The 27,264-nt window shown below is 38.0% G+C and overlaps 1 protein-coding gene across 1 annotated transcript in view; it reads left to right on the forward strand.

Annotated features, from left to right (window-relative positions):
* The window catches only part of Dis3 (exosome complex exonuclease RRP44-like protein Dis3), a 403,141-nt gene that overhangs the window by 140,640 nt on the left and 235,237 nt on the right, over nt 1-27,264 (forward strand). Inside the window, exon 7 of the mRNA XM_067142669.2 lies at nt 2,720-2,865. Within this exon, the coding sequence (XP_066998770.1) occupies nt 2,720-2,865 (146 nt within the window). The remainder of the gene's footprint in view (nt 1-2,719; nt 2,866-27,264) is intronic.

Raw genomic sequence — 27,264 nt, forward strand, 5'->3', positions numbered from 1 at the left:
TTCTCTATAAGGGGTGAAAGGAGTTTCTGCCGATATTTCCTCTTCAATGCTTCCATCACTCCTTGGTCCATTGGTGGCATAATGACGTCACGTTAGGAGGGAGGAATATGAACAGGAACATTAACAGAAATATTTTTAAATGTCCTAGGCTTCTTTGCTTTACCGATCATAAGCAATTTTGCTTTTAAGTTCCCAGTAATATTACTACGGGCAAGAACAGAAACTCTTTCCTTACTACGCTTGTAGCCAGGTGCAGATGTCTTGGCTTGGGCTGCGAGAGTTTTGATGGCAGTATATTGAAATTCAGCCCAGTCATATCACAATTAAAAATCTGATCACCGGTTAATCCTTCAGCAAGAATTATTTCTTGAAATTCCTTTTTAAATTTCACAACCTCATTGGATTTAGCTGATAGTTTTTCTCCACAGATATAAAGCTGCCCAATGCCGTACAGTTTTTTTCCACTGTTCAAGCCACTCAACACTGGCAGTAAAATTAGGGTCCACTTCATTAAACTCCTTCTGGAAATACACCACCTCTTCTTACAGAATGGGGCCAGATATTGATAGGCCTTTTTCCAGGTTTTTAGTGAACCAAATAAATAGTGCTTCACTTACTTTTTCATACTCACATTTTTCATTGTTTTTCTAATTTTCAGTGCATCACTTGTTGCTCTGGCAGAGCACCACTTTTCAATTTCTTCCCTCTTATGTTTCCAGTCTTCCACTGTAACACGTCCAACACCATAATCTGAAGAAAAATTTTGAAGAGTTTCCCCTTTGTCCAGTCTCTTTAACCCACTCAACTTGTCTTCCACAGAAGCAATCACTTTCTTCCGTTTACTCGCCATACTCACAGAAGATATGAAAACTATAACATCCGCACCCAACCAATACTACACTGAACAATGACTGAAAACTCTCTGCACCTGTCCTTGAGAAAAACCCGGTCCTACCGCATGACTACCAGTGCTTGTCCCACGGTCGCACCCTCCACACCGGGTGTCCCAGAATTGCCTCAATCTAAAGTTCAAATTAAGCCTACCAATGTCGGATAACACGGAATGTCGGATAAGCGAAGGTCAGTTGAGCGAGACTCTACTGTAATGCTAAATCGTCCGCAAAAGCAAGGCAGTTGAGTTTAATATTTCTACCGATCTTGATAGTTGGTTGGCATTTCTTGTTCCATTCACGCATAACCTTCTCCAATGCACAGTTAAATAACAATTGTGAAAGTTCGTCTCCTTGTTGAAGTCCAGATCTTATAGTGAATGATTCTGATTATTCACCTCTAAATTTAACTTCTGCCTTCGTATTTTTAAAAGTCATACTAATGAGGTTAACAAGTTTTTGGTGTAAGCGAAATTCTTGAACGCTTTTTAATAATGATTCCCGAAGAATACTGTCGTATGCTTTTTTTAAATCTACAAACGTGATGACTAGACCCTTACTTCGAACTCTTTGGTGCTTCATTATCCATTTTAAACTAATGATTTGATCTGGACAGCTTCTACCTGGTCGAAATCCTCCCTGATATTCTCCAAGTTCTTGGTCGAGTTGTTCTTGGATTCTTGTGTATATAATCTTGGATAAAATATTGTATGTAATATCAAGCAAAGATATGCCCCGATAATTATTTGGATCGGAGCGATCACCTTTCTCATGTAGCAGGTGGATTATGGCTGTATTCCATTCCTCGGGAAGCTTCTCCGTGTTCCAAATATCAATGATGTATTTATGTAGGTTTTGAATAGTCTGATCATTTGCATTCTTCCATATTTCTGCTACTATTTGATTCTCTTCTGCTGCTTTGTAGTTTTTAAGTGCATTAATTGCTGTTTTCACTTCATTGTAAACTGGTGGTATAATCTTTATTATCACAAACTAATTTTATCCCTAATATTTCATCCCTTTCATCAGTAAACCATTCATGTGAGCAATCAGTTTCCTTCACCAGAATAAACACCCCCCACCCATTTTATCTACTCGGTCTCTGTGATAGACTGTATACCCTTCTGGAAATACTTCTCTATTACCCACCCCTTCTGTTCTGTTCGTGCATACATTGAGAAGTATGGCTGGGAGGTACTCAGTCATTCACAATACAGTCCAGACCTTGTACTGACTTTCACCTCATTGGACCACTGAAGAAATTCCTAGGACATGAACACTTCGGGTTAGATGAAGAAGTGAAATTGGTCATTCCATGTGGCTGTATTCCCAGGGAACAGGGCTCTATGATTGAAGCATATTCAACTTGGTGTCAAGGTGGGAGAAATATCTGGAGAAAGTAGGTTCCTGTGTTGAAAAATACGAAAAACCTGTAATGTTTTGTTTTTCTTTCTCATTAAATATTAACAAAAAAAATATTGTGCGTTACTTTTCGATCCACCATAATAAATTGATTCCTATAATGTTTGTATCCCTCCCTGCCCAAGAAATTTGATATCCCTCTGGATAAAAGTGGCTGCATTCAATGCTGCTGTGAACAATATGCATTAGCTCAAGCCATGTAAGTTATTTACCCTATTATTAAGTTCTTTGTTTTGGTCATGTCTTTACATATTCCTACAATCCAGTAGTTAATGTGAAAAAATTTAATGTGTACAGAAAACTTAACGATATTTTAGCAGTGTTATGAATATCGGTAGTTTATGATATTTAAGTAATGTTATGTATATTGGTAGTAACATAGAGAAATGTTGAATTCCTCTTTATAGGTGATGTCTTGGACATAGCAGTTGAAACTTTGCCAAAGAAAACTGCTAAACAAATAGAGAAGACACCAACGGGAAGAGTGGTCGGCATTATACGTAGAAAATGGCGGCAGTATTGTGGTATTTTGCAACCAAGCCCTCTCAAAGATGTAAGTTAATTTGCACCGATTATGGATGTTTTGAGTTTGATCCACTTTAAGTTTTCAGCATTTTCTTCAAGTGCATGTTAGAAGCATTTTCAATATTACAGAATTTACACATTGAAATAGTCTGGCTCCTTAGTTGAATGAACAGTATAGCGACTTTCAGCTCAGAGAGCCTCGGGTTCGGTTCCCCATCAGTTTGGGAATTTTAGCTGCATATGCATACTGCCTCAGGCTTGGAGACTGGATGTTTGTGTTTAGCTGAATACAGATCTGTTCTACATACAACACATCACACTGCTAACCACCACAGAAACACTCGGTAGTGAATGCATCGCTCCAAAGGGAGTTGGTGTCTGGAAAGGCTTCTGGCCTTATAATTGAGCCAGATCCACATGAAGTAATGACCCTTATAAATTGGGAAAAGGCCAAGAAGAAGAAGAAGAAGAAGAAGAAGAAGAAGAAGAAGAAGAAGAAGAAGAAGAAGAAGAAGAAGAAGAAGAAGAAGAAGAAGAAGAAGAAGAAGAAGAAGATTCTGATATTTAACATGCCCCATTTGTTTCATAGTACTGTCAGGCCTCACAAGTAGGCAATGTTTTCAATTGATGTGCTTGTATGCATAACCTAGTCCTTTTAACCTACGTTTCATGCCATGGTACACACAGTAGAAGTTGGTTGTTCCATAGGTGCATTGGTTGTTGTAAGTTCTATTTTGCGTAGATGTGCGTCATAATTGAATACAAGAGTTTGATAGAACCTAGATACAATAGAAGTTTGCTATACCGTGGATTATTATGTTGTGGAAAGGAATATAACACGAGTGCTTTGAAGACCCCCATCACAGTGATAAATATTGCATTTACTCGTGTATTAGACCCCTCCCCTGGCTTTTCGAGACAAAGAAAATGAAAAAAAAATCTTGCATACAAGACCCCCCAACGAAGTGGGTACAAGCCTTACTACAGCTCTGATGACATCACACAAATTCATGAATAGTTTCATCCGTACGACCCACGCAATGAAAACGTCAAAGTCATGTGGGACATCTGTATTTCTTAGTTAATAAATGTCCGCCTCCATAGTGCAGACCTACTGCAGCTTTGATGACATTGCACAAATAGGTGAATAGTTTTGTGTCTGGCCCGCGCATTGCAAGCACGCATCAGTCATGTGTATATGTCTGTGTTTTGTAGTTAAGAATGTCCGCCAGCATAATGGTTAGCACAATTAGCTGTCGTTCTTGGGAGCCTGAGTTCAATTTCCGGCGCAATATTGCCAGAGATTTACAAATGGCAGGAAAGTTGATAAGTGTTTAAATTGGTACATGCAATTCCCTTCCACTGGGGGCCTGTCTAGAAAGAGCTGCACCACCTCGGGATGAGGAAGCAAGATTAGTTTAGAAATATTCACGGTTGTTGCTATTAATATAACAGGCGAGATCATTAACAAAGTGTTCGTTTAATATCTCGTAACTCGGGTCAAAATAGTCTTTTTGAGAGAAGTAGATTTAAAACATGATAAAAACATTCTAATCATAACGATTGTTTTACTCGCCAACGTACCTCACAAATAATAATAATAATAATAATAATAATAATAATAATAATAATTTTACGTCCCAACTTAATGATTTTCGGAGATGCCAAACAAAACATACTATGCGTTAATAAAAAAATGGAGACGTCGATCGTATGAAATGAAACATTATGATAATGAAACGCATTACAGCCATACCTGTAGATATCCATAAATGCAGCAAACTTTCATGTTATTTATTTTTAATCTTCCCATCAATGAACTTCTTGCTAGCATAGCTAACCTAAAAAGTGCAGTATCTCTTATCTCGTTTACAGATGTTTAGGCAAATCCTGGTCTGATAAATGTGGAGAACAAGCATGAAATTTACTTAAAAATAAGGGTTTGGCTTTCAACAGCCACAGTTACCGAGAGAATGTTTCCAGTATTCTATGTATTACATTCGGAAGTACAAATCGTAACATACGTTTAGTGTTGCCAACCCATACATTTTTCTCCGCTAAATTTTAGTTGAAAATCCGCTAAATTCTGCTAAATTTCGAACTGAAGCAAAATAGCATATACCAGCTGTTTTAATAAAAGAGATTAACTCAACACTCACCAGTTTCAGAACAGGAGTTCATAATCTTCTCCCCCCCCCCCTGCACTATATGCTCTGAAGGAGATGTGCTGGGTTGAAGTCCTGTGGTTTCATATGAAGCCACATGTTACTATTCTTTTTCAAAATATATGCTGGCAGTTCACAGCAGCAAAGCACATACGGAAATTTTCAAATCTATTTCAAAAGTTATTTTCACTTTCATTACTGTTTTCATTGTTTCTGATAATTACAGAGAGCTTTTATGGGATGACAAAGAACCCAAGAGAACGAAATTAGCATTATATAAACAGACTAGAAACGCTGGTAACTAATAAGAGACAAGATAGTAAGATCCAAGCAGTAGAAATGAAAATTTTAAGAACATCAGTTAAAAAACAAGAACATGTAGAATTCAAAATATTAAAATCAGAGAAGAGCTAAATATTGAACTGTTAGTACAGAACATACAGAAAGCAAGACTGACATGGTTCGGACATGTAAAAATAATGGGAAAGGAACGGGTAGCAAGAAGGGGATTGGAAAGAGAATTTAAGGGAAAGAGATCAGTTGGAAGACTGAGAAGAAGATGGATGGATCAGATTTGGAAGGAAATTAGAGAAGCTAGATAGGATGTGATGGAAGTAATTGAGCAGGAAAAGTGGAAGGACAGAAAGGAGTGGAGGAGGTTTGTTAACCACATCCGGACGACTAGAGTGGTACACTGATGACGATTGCATTGCCAATAGATGCACCGTCCGTATTTGGGATCACTGGGCAACTCAACCAACTAGCCTTTGAAATTTAACCACTCTTTACGAAATATCTGACGACTTTTTAACCTTTTATTTTGACATATTGTACCAGTAAAAGAGCCTGACTCTCAGATTAAATTTGATAGGGGCATGAAATAGAAATCTCAGGGCAAAACTGGATTAATTGTAGCTAGGGCTCGGTACAGGAGGTAGGGTCCTATCTACAGAAAAACTTTGACTCTGATTGTATAAGAGTTTATTCAAATAAGTCATGAATTTGCACATCACCTCTAAGTAGAAATGGACTGTCTTCCTCGTATTCCAATAGTATGGCTTGGGTTCTCCAGCTCACCAAGCTAAGCTGGTTGAAGCACGTTCCAGAAGACTCCAGGGATTCCAGGGACTCCAGACAGAGGCAGCTGGACTGTCTGGATTGACGGCGAGTAGAGATGTCTCGAACTCTGAGGCCCGGGTTGAGCCCCGATGATCCAGGCGATGTTGTAGATAGTCACGTACTACCTCAGTCTAATGAGACTGAGAGGATTGATGTTCCCAAGGTCACTAGTAGCACCGAGTCCATGAACACCTTGGATGATCAACTTATAAGCTGAGATCTTGATAATTGTACATCAAGACTTCCAACACTCCTAAAATGATATGAGTGGTATTAATAATTTTAGAGTTCATCACTAGGAAAATCTTCGTCTCTAAATAACGTTTGGCAACGAAAAATACAAGTCCCTTCTTGTGAAATTATAGTTAAACTCAAAGTTCATTACTGGTGAAGGTGCAAGTCTTTGCCTAAACTCGAATGAAAAAACACAAGTCCATTCACTTGGAAGTCTGAATATATTTAAAGTTAATCACTGGTGAAATTCATAAAGTCTTTGAGTGACCACTGACAAAAACACAAGTCCATTCACATAAATAAATCCACTGACGAAATTTATAAGTCCTTTAAACCAACACTGGCAAATGTACAAGTCTTTGAGTAAATGCAAGTGAAATCCTGACTCTGTTCAAAGCCGTTGGAAAGTTAAAGTTCATCACTAGCAATGTTAATCAATCACTGTCTATTAGAAGAATGAGTTCCTCAACAGTTGCAAATATTCCATGTAAAAAACACAAGTCCATTTTACGAACACTTAGGAAAGTTCCAATCTCGTTTACGTGTAAATAATACAAGTCCGTTCAGTGAACACTTAGAAAAATTCCAGCTTCGAAGACGCATAAATAATACAAGTCCATTCAGTTAACACTTAGAGAAATTCCAACTTCGAAGACACGTAAATAATGTTCAGTGAACACTTAGAAGAATTCGGGTCTCGAACCCATGAAAATAACACAAGTCCATTCAATTAACACTTAGAAAAATTCCAACTTCGATGACACGTAAATAATACAAGTCCATTCAATGAACACTTGTAAATATTCTGAGTTCAATTACGAAGACTTAGAAAAATTTCCACAACACTCGAAGTCTTATGAGTCCACTTAATAAAACTTGGAAGAATCGTCTTCCTACACTTGTATAATGACAAAGTTCCACGATGATAGTAGCAGCAAGAGTGTCCTCGCTGACTACTCAGCTGAGACTGTGTGAATAGGCTACAGTAGGTCCCCTTTTTATTCAATCCGGGATGTCTACGTCATAATACGGTTTGATTGAATATCTCCCGAATCCCTCGATGGATTTGCTTGAAACTCGAGCATTGGGACGTTTAGGTGATCCCAAACAAGATGACATATCGCTCGACTCGCTAGCACAATTATTATAGAAATTTCCTAATTTTCTCCATCGAACTCACTAGAACAAGTGACGTGGAATCCAGAAAATACCAGTCAAGGCTGGTAACACGTGTTGAGACGAGCGGGCGGCCTAGCTAGCCCCTGTGGCTACGTCACAGCTCACAGTCGTCATACACTTCGCTAGCTGGTCCTCACTGTTGGTAAACAAACCATCCGCGCTCGGAACATTACGCGTGGTAAATAAACGTAACTTATGCTCAAAAAATACTTATGTACAGGTCGTAACCGGTACAATATTGACGTACCAAAAAATCCTGATATCAAAAGAAACACGTTATCAAACACAACATTACTCGGCTCATCAAGAGTACAGTAACGATTGTAACAAATTCTGACTAAGGCTGTTGGCCAGAGCTGGTCTAGAAAACGAGTGGTAGTATGCAGAATAAGTTCAATACAACGGGAATAAGTAGACTATTATGCCGTAGTACGTTCTATATTATTTTTTTCTCCTGGTGATGAAAGACGATATTGTTACTGCTGAAAATCGCTAAAAGAAGTTTGAAAATCCGTCGAAAAATTCGCTGTCCGCCAAATGGGAAATTATGCTAATCCTCTAATTTAGGATCGCATGTGAAACTATTATTACGAGTGTATAATATTATAGACATTAAGGAACCGAAGACCATTCACATACCAAGTGAAGAATTTTATATTTTTTGACATGCAAGAATCTCCTTGCTACACAAATTAGTTTTAACCTAGCATAATAAGATGTTAAATTTAATTATAACATCATTTTATTGCCTGTATATAAGGAGTTAAGTATTATAATATGCTGTTCATTGTTTTGACCACCAAGTTTCTATACACTTTTCATGCAGCTGATGATGGTGTTAAAAATTGTACACCGAAACATGTCCTGTAATTTGTAATAAATAATGTTGTAAACATGTGATAACAACATTGTAAATGTACTGAAAAGGTGGAACCTACTATAAGCTTATTTAATCCTCTTTGGTCTCGACAGGTGTCTCATACACAAGGCTTTTCACATGGCAAAGAAAAATCAAGTAGGGTGAGATCAGGTAAACGAGTGGGCCACGAAATAGGACCTCCTCTTCCTGTCCATTTTGCAGGGAATGTCTGATCCAGATGTTTATGAACTCTCAGTCCAAAGTGAGGTGGGGCTCCTGCACATTGGAATCATCCATTGATGAAGGGCAAGTGGGATGTGTTTCAGGAATGTAGGTAGTACATCTCTGAGCACCACTGTTAACACTGCTGCATTTAGAAAGAAGAAATAGGCCTACCATGTAATCATTGACTATGCCTGCCCACTTGCTGACTGAAAGTTTGTGCTGATGGCTCTTCACAACTGTAACGTGGGGATTCTCATCGGCCCAAACATGATTATTGTGACTATTTAGCATTCTGTCTCTGGTAAAACTGGCTTCATGTGTTAAAAGCACATATGTAGGAAAGTGAGAATCGACCGCAAGGCGCTGCAAGATCCATTGGCGGAACACGACTCAAGGTGTGAAGTCAGCAGGACTCGCTTTCTGTGGATGGTAGGGATGTAGCTGCATTCCATGTAATACTTATCACACAGTCATATTACAGGCTATGAATCTCATTTTAAATCCTATTGATGGTTGAACTAATAATCTAATAATCATTTCTCTGCCATGATTAACCATCACAAAGACTATAATCACAATTATACTACCATCGATCAAGATCTAAAAATTCTACAGCTTGAACAAAACGTTCCACTACTTAACATTTTAGAGAAATTTTACATCAGTATGGATCAATATAAGAACCCAGCCCTCAGCTTAAATGAGACAACTGAAAAAAAAAAAAAAAAAAAAAAAAAAACGTAATATGGGAAACTTTTATTCTGATCATTTGTAGTAAAAAATAGGAACATAAGAACTCACAATTATTACACTCGGTTTCAGTCACTGCCCCCTTTATTCCACACACTCCCATTCTCCCTCAAGCCCCGCCCCATTTCCCCACTCCACTGCCTTGTAGCAACACGTCTGGTGTCTCGACTGCAGGGTCAGTCGAGAGCTGGACTCTGTAGTCAGAGAACATGGGTGATAGAAGCGGGCCACGTAACCTTACTTTGGTTTGCATTATCCATTTTACAGACTAAATATCAGACGATTCAACTTCAATAATGCTTATGTATATCAGCCCATGTTGGAACACAACAATTGAGCCAACGTTATACAGATACCAGTTAAACCATGCCAAAGGACAACAAAACATTCAAGTAGAAAGACCTCCATCTCAAGACTGTTTTAACGACCAATATTTCACAGTTTTTTAACTTTCATCATGCTTTTTAAAAAACTCTTTAACCCTCTTGGAGCCAAGAGCCGATCTAGTCGGCTGCTCCCCATCAGCTGGAAGAGGCCAGAGCTCCGCCTCCACTCTACTACTGTAAAGTGCCAGGCCGTTTTCAGTGGAAATACATGTATTTTAAAATTCGCGTATATCTACCGGTGTATAGCAAATACCGGCATGAAATTTTCTACATACTGACTACGTAGAATAAGAAACTGGTTTGGAGTGATATAAAGAGTCAAAAGCGTTTTATTGTTGATTTATAGTTGTCGATAACGTTTATTTTTAGGAAGAGAAAAATATTTTCGCACTTTCTCTCTCAATATCTACTTTGGAAAAATAGTTTACGTTACAAAAGATTATACGTAATTATGTATAATGTATTTCTAAATACAATTCTATAGAATAAATAATTTGAACGAGAAAAATAAAAACGTAAAAATAAAAAAACATATATCACTAATAAAAACAAGACAATTTACTCACCGATAAAATTCGCGTGTATGTATCGATATTTGGCAAATACTGACAACAAATTTTCTACGTGCGGACAACACAGTATTAAAATAATCCTGAATTATTAAATAAGTAAAAAATAGTAGTTGATATTATAGTGTTTGTTTTCAGAAAAAAATAGTTTCTCGTTTTCGGTTGTAGTATATATTAGAAAAATAATTTTACAATACAACATAATTTACGAAATTAAGAAATGTATGGCACTAAAGCCGTGATTTGCTTTGACCTACTAAGCGACCGCTGTTCAGTTCGGTACCTGCACTTTACGAGGTGAATCATGGTCAGTGAGACAGATCCTCTCAATAATTATTCTTGGTTTTCCAGACCGGGGGCCTCTCACCAAGGATATCTCCTCAATTGCAATCACTGAGGGTCACTTAGATTGAGTGAACCTCGAACCAACCCTCAGGACCAGGTGAAAATTCTTGACCTGGGCGGGAATCGAACCCATGACCTCCGGGTGAGAGGCAGGCACGCTACACTTGGCCCGCAGAGACCGGCATTTAGGTAATGATAGAGGACTATATGTGACTAAGAGATTTAGCAGAGAGTAAGTGAAAAGTAAATTGAAGTGTGATATGGGCGGAGAATCAGACGGTAGGGCATATTTAGGTCCAAGAACTTCCTTGAAGGAGACAAGGTTGAGGAATGTTGTCGGGTTCATTGGGACAAATTTCCACAAAATGTTCTCCAGAAACATCATCATATTCGTTATCACTAAATTCATGTATCACCATATTCAGAGTAGCTTTAGTGCTGTTAGACACAATTAAACGTCTCTTCTTTAGCTGCGATTATTGCGCGGACGGGTCCGGTGTAATTTCGTCGCTACTCTCTGAACTAAATTCCCTATCGCTATCCGATAAATCATCAGCGTTAACTTCGCACTGTTCTAAATACATTAATTTATTGTCATCAATGCCTGCTGAAAAATTATCACGTGAATAACATGCCATTTTCCTGTCACAAATCCACTCACTGCAAGGAGCAATCCCTTACTGACCGGTTAGCGGTATTTGTAAACACAGAAAACGACTCTTGTGAAAGGTATAACACCCTCTTAGAACTGCCAAAGCAAGGCCAGGCACACAATAACGTGTAGCCCCTTTACTACAGGTTGTAACAAAAGTATGCACTTCAATATAGGTTGCCTCAAAATTACGTATATCACAGAATTTTAAGCCGGCCGATGTAATCGGCTCTGGCAACTTCCGACTGGATTGTTAACGGCCGACCAGATCGGCTCTGGCAATTTAAAGGGCGGTTGCTCGCACTACCGCCTGGCACCAAGAGAGTTAACTAACATTTCATGTTGTGTGTTCCTACATACATACATACATACATTATCATTATAGACTGTTATGCCTTTCAGCGTTCAGTCTGCAAGCCTCTGAGAATTTACTAAACGTCGCCACAATCCTCGATTTGCAACTAGTGTTGTGGCCTCATTTAGTTCTATACCTCTTATCTTTAAATCGTTAGAAACAGAGTCTAACCATCGTCGTCTTGGTCTCCCTCTGCTTCTCTTACCCTCTATAACAGAGTCCATTATTCTCCTAGGTAACCTATCCTCCTCCATTCGCCTCACATGACCCCACCACCGAAGCCGGTTTATGCGTACAGCTTCATCCATCGAGTTCATTCCTAAATTAGACTTTATCTCCTCATTCCGAGTACCCTCCTGCCATTGTTCCCACCTGTTTGTACCAGCAATCATTCTTGCTACTTTCATGTCTGTTACTTCTAACTTATGAATAAGATATCCTGAGTCCACCCAGCTTTCGCTCCCGTAAAGCAAAGTTGGTCTGAAAACAGACCGATGTAAAGATAGTTTCGTCTGGGAGCTGACTTCCTTCTTACAGAATACTGCTGATCGCAACTGCGAGCTCACTGCATTAGCTTTACTACACCTTGATTCAATCTCACTTACTATATTACCATCCTGGGAGAACACACAACCTAAATACTTGAAATTATCGACCTGTTCTAGCTTTGTATCACCAATCTGACATTCAATTCTGTTGAATTTCTTACCTACTGACATCAATTTAGTCTTCGAGAGGCTAATTTTCATACCATACTCATTGCACCTATTTTCAAGTTCCAAGATATTAGACTGCAGGCTTTCGGCACAGTCTGCCATTAAGACCAAGTCATCAGCATAGGCCAAACTGCTTACTACATTTCCACCTAATTGAATCCCTCCCTGCCATTTTATACCTTTCAGCAGATGATCCGTGTAAACTATGAACAGCAAAGGTGAAAGATTACAGCCTTGTCTAACCCCTGTAAGTACCCTGAACCAAGAACTCATTCTACCATCAATTCTCACTGAAGCCCAATTGTTAACATAAATGCCTTTGATTGATTTTAATAACCTACCTTTAATTCCATAGTCCCCAGTATGGCGAACATATTTTCTCTCGGTACCCTGTCATATGCTTTCTCTAGATCTACGAAACATAAACACAACTGCCTATTCCTCTCGTAGCATTTTTCAATTACCTGGCGCATACTGAAAATCTGATCCTGACAGCCTCTCTGTGGTCTGAAACCACACTGGTTTTCATCCAACTTCCTCTCAACGACTGATCGCACCCTCCCCTCCAAGATGCCAGTGAATACTTTGCCTGGTATACTAATCAATGAGATACCTCGATAGTTGTTGCAATCCTTCCTGTTCCCTTGCTTATAGATAGGTGCAATTACTGCTTTTGTCCAATCTGAAGGTACCTTACCAACACTCCACGCTAATTTTACTACTCTATGAAGCCATTTTATCCCTGCCTTCCCACTATACTTCACCATTTCAGGTCTAATTTCATCTATTCCTGCTGCCTTATGACAATGGAATTTATTTACTATCCTTTCCACTTCCTCAAGCATAATTTCACGAACATCATTTTCCTCCTCGCCATGAGCTTGGCTGTTGGCAACACCACCATGATGATTTCCTTTTACATTGAGAAGATGTTCAAAATATTCCCTCCACCTCTCCAGTGATTCCCTGGGATCTATTATGAGTTCACGTGAATTACTTAAAACACTGTTCATTTCCTTTTTCCCTCCCTTCCTAAGATTCTTTATTACTGTCCAGAAAGGTTTCCCTGCTGCTTGACCTAGCCCTTCCAGGTTATTACCAAAATCTTCCCATGACTTCTTTTTGGATTCAACAACTATTTGTTTCGCTCTCTTTCTTTCATCCACGTACAAATCCCTGTCTGCCTCAGCCCATTTTTGGAGCCATTTCTGATAAGCCTTCTTTTTACGTTTACAGGCTGCTCTCACTTCATCATTCCACCAAGATGTTCTCCTTTTCCCATCTTTACACACAGTTGTTCCTAGGCATTCCGTTGCTGTTTCTACTACAGCATCCCTGTATGCCACCCATTCACTTTCTATATCCTGAACCTGCTTACTGTCTACTGTTCGAAACTTCTCACTAATCATATCCATGTACTTCTGTCTAATTTCCTCGTCCTGGAGATTTTCTACCCTTATTCGTTTGCAGACAGATTTCACTTTCTCTACCCTAGGCCTAGAGATACTTAGTTCACTACAGATCAGATAGTGGTCTGTATCATCGAAAAATCCCCGAAAAACTCGTACATTCCTAACAGACTTCCTGAATTCAAAGTCTGTTAAGATATAGTCTATTATGGATCTGGTACCCCTAGCCTCCCATGTGTAGCGGTGAATAGCCTTATGCTTGAAGAATGTATTCGTAACAGCTAAACCCATACTAGCACAGAAGTCCAGCAAACACTTTCCATTCCCATTTGCTTCCATATCTTCCCCACATTTACCAATCACCTTTTCTTATCCTTCAGTTCTATTCCCAACTCTCGCATTGAAATCGCTCATTAGCACTATACTATCCTTGCTGTTGACCCTGACCACGATGTCACTCAATGCTTCATAAAACTTGTCAACTTCATCCTCATCTGCACCCTCACATGGTGAATACACGGACACAATTCTTGTCCTAATTCCTCCCACTGACAAATCTACCCACATCATTCGCTCATTTACGTGCCTAACAGAAACTATGTTGCGTGCAATGGTATTCCTGATAAAGAGCCCTACCCCAGACTCTGCCCTTCCCTTTCTAACACCCGTCAAGTACACCTTATAATCTCCTATCTCTTCCTCATTATCTCCCCTTACCCGAATATCACTTACTCCTAGCACATCCAGATGCATCCTCTTTGCTGACTCAGCCAGTTCTACCTTCTTTCTTCCATAAGCCCCATTAATATTGATAGCTCCCCATCGAATTCCATTTTGTTTGCCAAGTTGTTTCCAAGGAGTCCCTCGCCTGTCAAATGGGAGTGGGACTCCATTACTCCCATAGGTCCGAGGCTTGCTTAAAGTGTTCTGAGCTCGGTGTTCCTGTGTTTTTTAAAATTTATACATGTCTTATTGAGGATGACCCAATGCTGGGTAAAACATCTATTTATGTGTGAAGTTTTGTCTTAATTGGGTGTAAAATATATATAGTATTGACTAGGAGGATAAAAATAGTTTTGTACAATTTTGTAAGAAACACAGTCATATGCGAAACATTCATTTCACGTGCAACTGCTCGAGTGCTGATTGTAGGTGCCTCATCCACGTGAGCAAGCACTGCATCTTTTAAGTCAGGAGTCCATGTAATTTGTCATCCTCCTCGGTCGTTATACTGTGGTACCAGTTGTCCTGTTTCACTTAATCGTTGGAACAGTCGTGTAAACATGGTGTGAGCCAGATATCTCCTACTTGGATATTTAGTCCTGTACAACCGTTCAGCTTCTCTGCTGCTTCCATTCGCTTGCCCATATACGAACACCATATCTACAAGTTCCGTAACTGGGTACAACTCCATTTGGATAGGGCTGATCAACGTATCACTCCAACACATAAGCACAGATTGAAGCCTGAAGTACAGGCATTGCACACTGATCACGTCAGTACAGAGTACGCCATCTACATTGGAGTCTTTGAGTTATTATCCTAGCCTCTTCTGCTCATTGGGATTGTCTCCTATTATACTCTTAACATATAGTGTACAGTACAGTCGGAGGTATCAGACAGATTTTTGCTTTAACTTTTTCGACTGCTGGCAGTGGTGTAGCAGATACGGCGTTGGGCTATAATCCCAAGTTAACGGGTTCAAATCCGACTGAGGTGTGTGACTTTTAAGGGTGTTTAAAGGTGACAGCTCCATGTCGTTGGCTTCCGGCACGTTAAAGAGCTACTACGGGACAAAATCCTGACACCCCGGCATTTGTTAAACAACTTGGATTATTAATAACTTTTGACTCAAACGTTTCCGGACTATGGTTCCTTATCTCAAATTGATCTATTTGCCATCCTCCATCATCCCTGAAAGTATGCAACATCATCACGGATACACCCTGTATCTGTACAAAAAGCAGTGGACAGAGTAAGAGGGGAACTAGAAGTTGGACTAACTATTCATGGGAATAAAATTGACATGTTAAGATTTGCTGATGACAGCATTAATTGCAGAGAGTAAGGAAGATTTACAAATGATTCTTCATATGATGAAGAAAATACTGCAGCATACGAAAAATAAAACATACAGAGATAAAATTTGAAACAAAACATTATAGGAGGCTGAATTTACATACTTAGGAAGTAAAATCACGAGTGATGAAATAGTTATGAGATATTGAGTAGGATTGCTCAAGCTAAGAATGCGTTTAATAATAAGAAAACTTGTTTACAGCAAGATCATAAGTCTTAATGTGAGGACACAACTGTTGAAGAACTATGTATGGAGTATTGCTTTATATGGAAGTGAAACTTGGACATTAGATGAAAGGAAAGAAAAGAGACTACTTGTATTTGGTAGCTTGGTGCTATAGGAGACTACTGAAAATGAGATGGAGAGAAATGGTCACGAATGAAGAGGTGTTTAGAAGAGCAGGACAGAGAAGATGTTTATGACACAAATAAAAAGATGGCAGGATCATCTAATAGGCCATATGCTTAGACATGATCATTTATTGAAGAAAATAGTAGGGTTCCATAGAGGGGAAAGAATTATGGAGAATGACCAAGATTAGAGTACATGGTGCAAATATTAGATGACATGAGATGTGATTCCTACTATGAAACGAACAGGAAAGCAGAAAAATATGAAAAATGGAGAGCTGCTGCCGACCAGCCTCACGGCTGATTATTGGGGAGAGAAAGAGGGAGGGGGAGTAGCTTCACTTTCTCTGTAGAGCTCCTCTGGCTTCATCAGCACCATTTTTGGAATATTTTCTCCTCTATCTCGTTCCATCAGTTCTAACAAAGCAATTAGTAATTTTGCAAATGTGTCTTAGTAAATCAGAAATAATGCTTTCTCAGAGTTTGATAAACACTCCAGTTCTGTAGGAAAATTTCTGAATCTATAATAGCACTTCTCAGCCATAATTTAACACCTTTTGCAATACCTGGTAAATATGTATCTATTAAATTTGTTACAACACAACAGTATAACAACCTACTCTACCTTGGTGTCTCCAAAACTTCCCAATCGGTAGTAGTTGGCAACACTGGACCTTACAAGAAAACTGCGGATATGAAATACTTACCATGATGTCCAAAGAAGAAAAGGCATGAAAAACGGACACTCGGTGCCAGAGGCTATGTGAATCAAAACCCAAGAGAATATACTAACTATAAAGGAAAGTCAGATTAAAAATTTAAACCAACTTTAATGGATCTGGACTTTAATTCTCAAAGGACAGTAATAACTTGGAACTTGCAATTCGATGATTAAAAGAAAAGAAGAAAATTATCGTCATACTAAAGGAAAAGATAATATAACTTGGGTCGACCCTTGAAAATACAAGATATAAACCTTGGGATCACAATCCTTGAAAACCAAATTAATCAATTTAATTAGTAGAGCAGTAGTGGAATAATTAACGGTAAGTTGAGGCTTGTTTCTCGACACGTCTAGTATAATTCAATGAAATAACCGAAGTGGCAAATAAATGGTACCAAGATTTAGGCGAAATAGAACCCAATAGTAATTAAATTAAATCATAGGAAAGGAAGACGTATTTTAATTTTAGAATTAGTAAACTGGAGTACAATACGAGTCCATACACCGGATCAAAGATACAATCGACAGCCATCAGCTGTTTTTTTTTTTTTTTTTTTTTTCAACACACGGAAACCATCTTTGTTTACAACAGTTCCCATAGAAACGAATCACGTGTCGCGATTAAAACATGGCTTCAAAACATTATCAGATAGCCATCGACCAAACAACTCCAACTTACCGATTTTCATCTGTGATCCACCGAAATAATGCTTAACTATCTGTTACAAGAAGTTTTGAAATGAAAATTTACCAACACATAAGAAATCTGAGTCCCGATTTTAACAAAATTACATCTTACTAATGCCAGAGTAAAGGCTACCGCATGACAAAGAAATTCCTCTTGATAACTGTAGTTTAAAACATACTCGCAATTCGAAACTTTTAACTTGTTCAGTCCAAACCAAAAATCTTGAGGATTGTGGAGATACCTCGGTGGGAAAGGGTATTCATGCAGATTTCATCATGCAGGGTACTTACAATTTCTCGGAAGCAAATATAAGTTGATAAACAAACCACAAATCCAACTAGAATTTGTGGCCGGTTGGCCACAAATTTAACCAGGGTCGAAAATCAGCCACATCTCGCCTGTCTTCATCTTATTGATCGGGTTTCTTTTAAAAAACCAAGTATCTGCGACCAAGTTCCAACAGTTTGGCTTCACGATCTCCAACAACAACTAGGAAAAATAAAACAACTACGCTCATATTGTCGAACTCGATCGATAATTGGCAGAGCAGCGCTGAACTTCACGCTGTGCTCACAGGTGGCAGTAGGATGCAGTTCAGATGGAACGCTCAGTCTGATAGCCGACTTTTCTACTAGTAAGAACCCGCTTCTTACGAATCGTGTACAATTCCATCAGGCTTTGAACAACCTTTAAATAATTTCCAAGTCCATGCATACTCGAAATGCGTGATATATATGCATACGCCATAAATTAATTAATTAATAAATTTTTTTTTTTTTTTACAATACTTCTACATTTTAACACTAACAATTTTATGTCATCCTTACTTGATTTCCAGCTATCTATACTCCCATCACCACTCCCTGGTCCATCCCATTTCCCTGAATGTACCTTTCTAAACAAACCCGTAGCTTACATGTAGCATTATGGTTCAAGTGACTGCCATCTGAGCATAGATCCCTATCTCCTACCCCCATTAGGATCTACAAAACTCTATAGAGTTCATCTAATTAAATACTACCATCAGCACTGTTACTAATGTGGCTTTGATATCTTATGATTATGGGATATTTTGAAGCATCTGTAATCATCATCATCATCATCATCATCATCATCATTGTACAGTTCCATTTTCCCAGGTACTGTTAATGAACCTCTTCCACTTCTTCCTGTCCATAAACAACTTGTCATGGAGAACATAATCCATTGTCCATCCTCTGATAACTAGATCAACCTTGATCATGTCCATCCATCGGGTTTTAAGGTCTTCCTGCAGGTCTTTTCTCCTCCACCTCTTTCCAAATTTATTCTGGCTGTTCTTGTAGGCTCCATCCTCATCACATGCCCGTACAACCATAGTTAGTTAGTTAGTTAGTTAGTTAGTTAGTTAGTTAGTTAGTTAGTTAGTTAGTTAGTTAGTTAGTAATGTTTTATTTTACCTGGCAAGATTAAGGCCTTCAGGCCTTCTCTTCCATCTAACCAGGCACTGAAATATACATATTTTACATTGTATCACTTTACAGTAATAGATTTAATACTAATTAAATTAATAGTAATATGAGAATGATAAGTGATAAGGTTAAATGAAGATGAAATAAATTAGGTATAATAAAAGGATAAATTCTTAAAACTAATATCCTGCGTGTAAAGAGAGGTAGTACATAAAATTTAATAAAAATTGAAAAACAGATCGGGTAAGAATTTTAGACTAATCTTCTACCAGAACATCCGTGACAATAGAATGGCAGTAAGTAGCAGCATCAAGTTTAAAGATGAACCTTACTGATGCATGAAATGTCTCCACAGAGCTTCCTTGAAAGTGCAAATAGTGCTTAACCCTCTGATACTTTCGGGAAGGAGGTTCCACTCCCGGCAGGCAATTACCGTGAATGATTTATCGTAGATGGCAGATCTGTGGGTAGGTAAAGCAAGGATGGAATTATTAGTAGATCTCGTGTTAAGATTGTGATAAGAAGATAGGTATTTGAAATATGAAGTAAGGTAAAATGGCTGTTAAGAAATGAAGGATTTTATGAAGAAGGCATAGGGTATGAACAGTGCGACGGATTTCTAGTCGGGGCCAAGATAGGTGGTTATATTAAGGAGTTACATGGTCATAGTACCGTAGGTTACAGACGTATCTCACACATGCTTTTTGACCCTGTTGTAATCTGCTCAATAACTTGCACCCAGCATCTCTATAAATCACGTCACAATAGTCGAAATGAGGGAAAACCAGAGCTTCTACCAACATTTTTTTTTTAGTTTTTCAGGAAATAAGTATTTGTACCCGCGCAGCATGTGCAATGCAGAGAATGATTTCTGAGTGATGTTCGTAATATGCGTTTTCCATGACATGCCATCATCGAAAGTAATGCCTAGGACTTTTACCGGTGACGTGAATGGTATGTTAGTATTACATAACCTTATAGATGGAACCTCTGGTCGATTGACCTTCGTGAGTAGTTTCGGGTATCCAAGGATGATGGCTTGTGTTTTTGCTGGGTTTAACGTAAGACCACATCTCAAAGACCAAGAAGAGAACGATGTCAGATCTTGATTGATTTTGTCTATGGCCAAAAATATTCGATCTGGAGATGTATGGAGGTACATTTGTACATCATCAGCGTAAATATGGTATTTGCAATGTGTTAGGGTTTGGGAGACATCATTAATGTAAATAGAAAAAAGAAGGGGTCCTAACACCGACCCTTGGGGCACACCACACTGCACGGACCGCCAAGTTGATTTGTTTAACCTATCTGTAACACACTGCTGACGGCCATGCAGGTAGGAATGCACCCAAAGGAGGGCACTGTCCGAGAAATGGAGGGAATACAATTTCGAGAGCAAAATGCCAATATCAACAGAGTCAAAAGCTTTGCTCAAGTCTAGTAGTATTAAAACTGTCACTTCTTTGTTGTCCATTGCTTCTCGAATGTCTTCTGTGACTTTCAGTAGTGCCGTTGTAGTACTGTGTGCTTGACGAAAACCAGATTGTAGTGGATCAAGTAAGTTGTAAGTCGTCATGTAGTCTGTTATTTGCCTATGAGCGATGAACTCTAGCGCTTTGGATAAAGCAGAAAGTATGCAGATGGCTCTATAGTCAGATGGTTCAGAAGGTGAAGATACTTTTTTTAGAGGGCGTATAATGCCCGCTTTCCATGCTTCGGGAAATGTGCTGTCTACAAGGGAAGAGTTAATTATGTTAACTAGTGCAGGTAATATCACGTCCAGAATAATTTTTATCATCTCTATTCCTATATTGTCATTTCCTTTCGCCGTTGAACCTGACTTGTGAGTGGGTTGCTGGACAGAAGTAGAAGTTTTCTCTATCTGTTCGCAACTTTGCATAATTCCCGTCAAGAGCTTCCTGTTTCAGGGCTACATTTAATGTGCAGTTGGATGAAAAATTATCGTTCAATTTTTCCAAGGGTATATTTATTTCGTCATCGTCTCGTCCTTTTGTAATGCCAAAGCTCTTTATGGATTTCCACAACACAGCTGTTGAAACATTTGGTTGAATTAAGCTATGAGCGTGTTGTAATTTTGCGTTTCTAATCTATTGGGTCGTCGCATTTCTCAGTCTCTTATAGTTAAGTAGATTGTTGGGAGTGCAATGTTTTCTGACTCGTCTGTAAGCAGCATCACGGTCAGCCATTAGTGCTCTAATCTCATCTGAGAGCCAGGGAGCTGGCTTCCGCGAAACTCAAGCCGTCTTTTCAGGGGCATGTCTATCGTACAGCTCAGTCATATGTTGATTGAAACATGCCACTTTGTCATTTATGTTTTTATGATTAAATATGTCATGCCATGGCACTGCAACTGCGTCTTGTAAAAGTTTATTTTTATCAATTCGTTGTAGATCTCGATATGAAATTATTTTCGGTTTGAACTTGGGTATTTTAATAGAATAAGCCAGAAATATAGCATCATGTTGCGATATACCTGGGACACTAATTTGACCGTGGTGAAGAACTAATTCAGGTTGCTTTGTGGCAATGAGATCAGTTAAAGTGTGTGATGTGTGGCACTGAGAGGGAGAAACATTAAGTTGCAAGCTTTAAAAGAAGTTAAAAGTTGGGTATTCTGAGGAGTTAGGCTCAAGAAGGTTTATGTTGAAATCGCCCATAATAATTATATTTGAATAATCAGTGAGTAAATCTTGTATTTGAGTTTCTAGATCGCATAAAAAGCCCGCACTTGGTGGCTTATATACTACACCCAGAAGACTTCACTCTGGATGTAAGAATAAGAAGTTATTATATTAATAAAACCACCTTTCAAATAAACAATAGTCCTTTATATTTAGGATAAAACCATTAATAGAAATTACAAGTAGGACATGTTTTGCTCAATCTTAGTGAGCATCATCAGCTGAAGATAACTTAATCCATGGTGGGTCAGGGCCTTGATCCCGGTATATATAACGAAAAACCGTCCAATATTACATTGATAAAATACGAATTTTAACAATTTAAAAATAATCAATAAGATTATATTATGTCTATTAAAACAAATATTGATCTTTAAAATTGCTTAAAATGTAAGTGGAATGAATGACTTGAAAATGTTACTATAATATGTAATGATTAATTGTTCGTATAAAACAATAACCATAATAATCTTCGCTCAATGGCATTAGACTGTTTGTGATTAAAAACAGTTATTCACATAAGGGTGAGCTCTTGTAATGAACTATGATGCTGTTTCATAAAATAAACATGATGAGAAATGCTAAAATCACATGTATTGGTTGAAAAACGAACTGCACTAATGGATAAAACGTCGTCTGGATTGGCGTAAATAACCTTATGGGACTCCCTTGCGTTGTGTTTCAAACATTATTTATGTAGTAGTGTGTTAATATTGGGCTTCAAATGGGGAACTACCGATCTCGTAGGTGAAAAAAACATAAATCGGGTGTATCCTGTAAAAAAGAAGAGAAAGGAAGAACAGTATGTGTGTCAGTTGCTGGAATTTAAAGGCTGTATGTGCCGATGTGTCTGGATGTGCCGATTTGGTCTAATAGGGATGTCTTTATTCCGGCTTCTTTCCTCACCTCCTCATTTCTTAACTTATCCATCTTGGTTTTCTGGATGATGGATCTAAGAAACTTCATCTCTGATGTTTGCAGTCTTGATGAATCTCTTTTTGTAAGGGTGCTCGCTTCAATACCATAGGTCAATATTGGTATGAAATAGCTGTTAAACATCATCAGTTTGGCCGGTTTTGGAATCATGTCATCCCATAAAAGTGTTCTTACTTGTTGGTAGAATTCTGATCCCTTTTGCACTCTGTTTGTAATTTCCTTTTTGACCAAATTATCACTGGAGATTACACTTCCAAGGTAAGGAAAACTATCCTCACACTCTAGCTGGTGCTCCCCTAGTTTTACACTTGCTGGACGCCCTTCTCTGTTGACTGCCATCACTACTTTCCTGGTCTCACTGATGTTGAGGTTACATTCCTGGAACTGGGATTTCCATACGTTGAGTCTCTGGTCTGTACTCCTCTTCTGTTTTACCCCAAATCATGATATCATCAGCAATGGCCACTGCATTCAGTTCACCTAACTTTCCCTTGATGTTCTTCATTATATTATCCATGACAGTGATGAACAATAGTGTGGACAGTGTACTTCCTTGCTGAACTCCACTCTTGGTCTCAAACCATGATGATCGACCTTCCCCAATTTGTACACAGCTAGTACAATCCTTGTACAACATTTGAATTTTCCTTACCAGTCCTTCAGGCACATTTCTTTTCCTCAGGCACTCCCAGATTTTATCTCTTATAATTCTATCATAGGCTTTTTCTATATTCAGGAATACAATGACCAGGTTCTTGCCTTTCTCCCAATACTTTTCCATCAGCATCCGGGTGCTAAAAATTAGATCCATTGTTACTTCTGTTACTTCTGAATCCATATTGCTCTTCCTAAGAAGAAATTTGTAGCCCTGCTTTTTCTGCTGTCTATTTCAAAAGGTTGATTTGTTCTGGTGCATCATATGTGTTGGCTGATAGAATAGCTAAATCAGGGACAAAGGCTAAACATTTCAATGTAATGTCAGAGTTTTTGTACCCGATTCAGATTTCCTGAAATTTTTTTCTTGAAAACAAAAACATTTTTGAAAGCAACTGAATATTTTTTTTCTTGTAGTTTGATTTCATTCATTCATTCATTCATTGTTTCATTTATTTATTTAGCTTCCATAGACTGTACAATTAGATATTTTGAAATATGCCAACAGTATAAGAATTGTTGAGTGATTTCTTAATACTAACAATAATATATGCACAATAGTGAACGTTTCGAAAAAGAAGAAAGAAAACAAGAACACCAAACATCTCAGTGTTAGGACAGAACATCCTAAATTTAGAAACTAATAAATAATATTAATAATCAATATTTACAAGACAAAATAAAAATCTATGAGTGTGGTGTTAATAATACATATATAATCAATGTGACGTCAACATATTTTTAAAGCTACATATGCCGGGCTCGATAGCTACAGTCACTTAAGTGCGGCCAGTATCCTATCCCATCGTAGCCGTAAGACCGTATCTGTATCGGTGCGATGTAAAGCCACTAAAAAAAACCCAAATAAACATAACAGCTTGTATTGAATTTAAAATTACTAGTAATACTAAAATTTTATTTTTAAACATTGAATGTTCTGATCAAGCTGCCTATTCCCACCCTCCAAATCATTATTTAATTCTGGACCCACATTCTTGATTGAAATGTTATTAGGTCCAGAATCTAACACATGTTTCTCGGACTAGGTAGTTCTAAGACAGTATTTTCCTGATCTTTACTTGTAATGATGTTACTTATTAACTTACTTACATATTGCTTCCCCAGTCTATTCAAGTGCATGCCATGCCTCATATGAGAAGTTCGGTTTAATTTACTGATGTCTAATAGTGTGACATTTTTGAAATGACTACATATATGCCTGAATTTCTCATTTGTGTCCTGGACAGCTTTATTCACAAGTGACCAGTTAGTTAAATCATGTCTATGGAGCACGTTTGTCACTCTCACATTTGTATGGGCCAGCTTACCTAGAGTCTTTTTCAGAATACTTGCGGCCTGATGGCCTTCATTTCTCGCTACATTGTTGGTTCTGCCAACAGTAACTCTGACGTAGTTTGACGAGAGTTTATCAGCATTCCTCAAGAGGGGTTTCACTACTTCAGAAAGGGGGGCACCTGGTTGAATAAAACCTGTCACTTCACTGTCAGCTCGCAGTTCCGCTAGATTTGTTGAAAGTCCTCAACCGTGACTATCACCAAACAGTTCCTCTTTCTTGATCATGTTATCGGGGTGAATTAGGTGTTTTTGGAAGAAAGAAGTGTTTCCTTGCTCTTCTCGAATTTTGCGTAAAATGCTGAATCTGTTCGTTACTGCAGGATGATTTCCAGATGAATTAGGCCCAGTTATCGACACTTTCCTATGCAAAAACACTTTCAAGATTAAAATTGTTGTGTCCACCTTTTCAATACAAATATATATTTTTCGTGATTAAAATCTACATGAATTAAAAACACCAGTTAGGGACATGTTTCACCCTAGTTATGGGCATCTTTAGCCTAATACTAAATCTTAAGGTCAAGAATTAAAACTATAAACATTGGAACTTAATAGTAAACTTAACTTAATACTAAATACAATGGTCTTATGGTATTTACATAGTTTACAATATGTACAGTATGTACAATATGTACATTAACTTTGCCAGAATTTACGAACAATGAATTAATTTATTTTATAATGACTAGACATCCAAATTGTAGATTGGATTGATCACAGCGTGAATTGGGGTTTCTCAAATTGTATTGACTAGAAATTTTGTTATGGTCACCTGAGTCATAAGAATTGTTACAAAACCGGAACCTTGGTTAAAGTTGTTCATGTTAGGGTATGAATCAGTTTGAATATTCCTTTAGAAATAAGCATGGTTATGTATTAAGGTTGAAGCATGTATGTTGGAAATTTTTGTTGATCGGATAAAAATTTTGGAATATTACGTCATTCTTGTTGATTAACTTCCCATTGGTGTATTGTTCAACCTTGGGAGGAATATGAGTTGTTTGTAATTGGATAAGAGAAAAAATGGGGAATTAGAATGATGAATGTGGAACCCAATATGATGATAATTGCAGAGTGATTGTTTATCACATGAACTTACTTGTCTTGTCGACGTTAGCTGGGACCAGTTGTTCCGGTTGTGTGTGAACGACTAAGCTTGCTACTTCTAGTGTAGTATTGATGCTGTAACGGAATGGTGGAGCGTGGAGGGGAAGGGGGAATGAGTTTCAAATCGTGCGTCCGTGTTGTTGCTTGAGAGGTGTTACTCAAATTGGATTGGGCGGGCCTGGCATTAGGCGTGGCTATTGGAGCGCATGCATTCTGTGATTTAAACATACTGGGAACTTTATTCTGATTTACGGCCTGGATTAACCTTGGAGTTGTCTCATATAACAGAGTTTTGTTATCAACGACATCATTAAGATTATTATTTTTATTGTAAGTTTGTTCCAAATAAATGTACAAGTTCTCCGTTTCGTTCAATAATTTCCCTTTGCCTAGGCTTTTAACGATCGTCAAATCATTCTCTATTGAGGTGAACTTGGCCTGTTTCAGTCATATGCTGGCTCATGGCCGAATACTTGTTATGCTTGGAAGCATTGTAATGTTCCAGATACCTTGTGTAAAAGCTCCTCCCTGTTTGTCCAAGATATGTGAACTCACATTGGGCACATTTCAACCTATAAACACCAGATCCTGAGTAAATGTTGTTATTATTATTGACTCTAGTGTGGTTGAGGAATATGTTCTGATTATTATTTATTGTCCTGAAGGCTATGTTGATGCTGTGTTTTTTAAAAATATTAGTGATATGATGGATAGCTGGGCTATTATATGTAAATGTGGAGTAGCTGTTGATCTTTGATTTCTCTGAGACTAGGTTGGAAGATAGCCTAATTTTGATCTTATTAATTAACCGATTGATTACATTTACCTTAAAGCCATTGAACCGAGCTAACTGTCTTATGTAATTCAGCTCTGTTTCCAAACTTTTTGGCGAAAGAGGAATTTTTATTGCACTATATATTAGACTATGATAGGCAGCTAGTTTTTGGGTCTTAGGATGTAAGGACGAATCTTTAATAGTTATGGGTGAATGGGTTGGTTTCCTAAAAATTTGAAATTCAAAAGTGTTATTCAAGCGTGTAATTGTTAAATCTAAAAAATTTAAAGAATTATTGACCTCATCTTCTTTGGTGAATTTGACGTTAGGATCTATCTCGTTCAGTGAAACTAATATATCGTGACTGTAAGTAATGTCCTTATTGATGATCACGAAAGTATCGTCAACAAACCTTAGCCACAAACTAATGCCCTTTATTTGTGAAACTTTTGTATGTTCTATATGGTCCATGTAAATATCTGCTAGAATACCAGATAGAGGGTCTCCCATAGCTAGGCCTTTCTGTTGATAATATTTACCATTAAAGGAGAAGTAATTATTGTTTAGAACAAAATTCAATATCTTCATGAATTCTTCAATTTCCATTTTACTAAGGCCGCTGTGTTTATTGATATTGT

The sequence above is a fragment of the Anabrus simplex genome, chromosome 3, assembly GCF_040414725.1.
Source record: "Anabrus simplex isolate iqAnaSimp1 chromosome 3, ASM4041472v1, whole genome shotgun sequence".
Classification (NCBI taxonomy): Eukaryota; Metazoa; Arthropoda; class Insecta; order Orthoptera; family Tettigoniidae; genus Anabrus; species Anabrus simplex.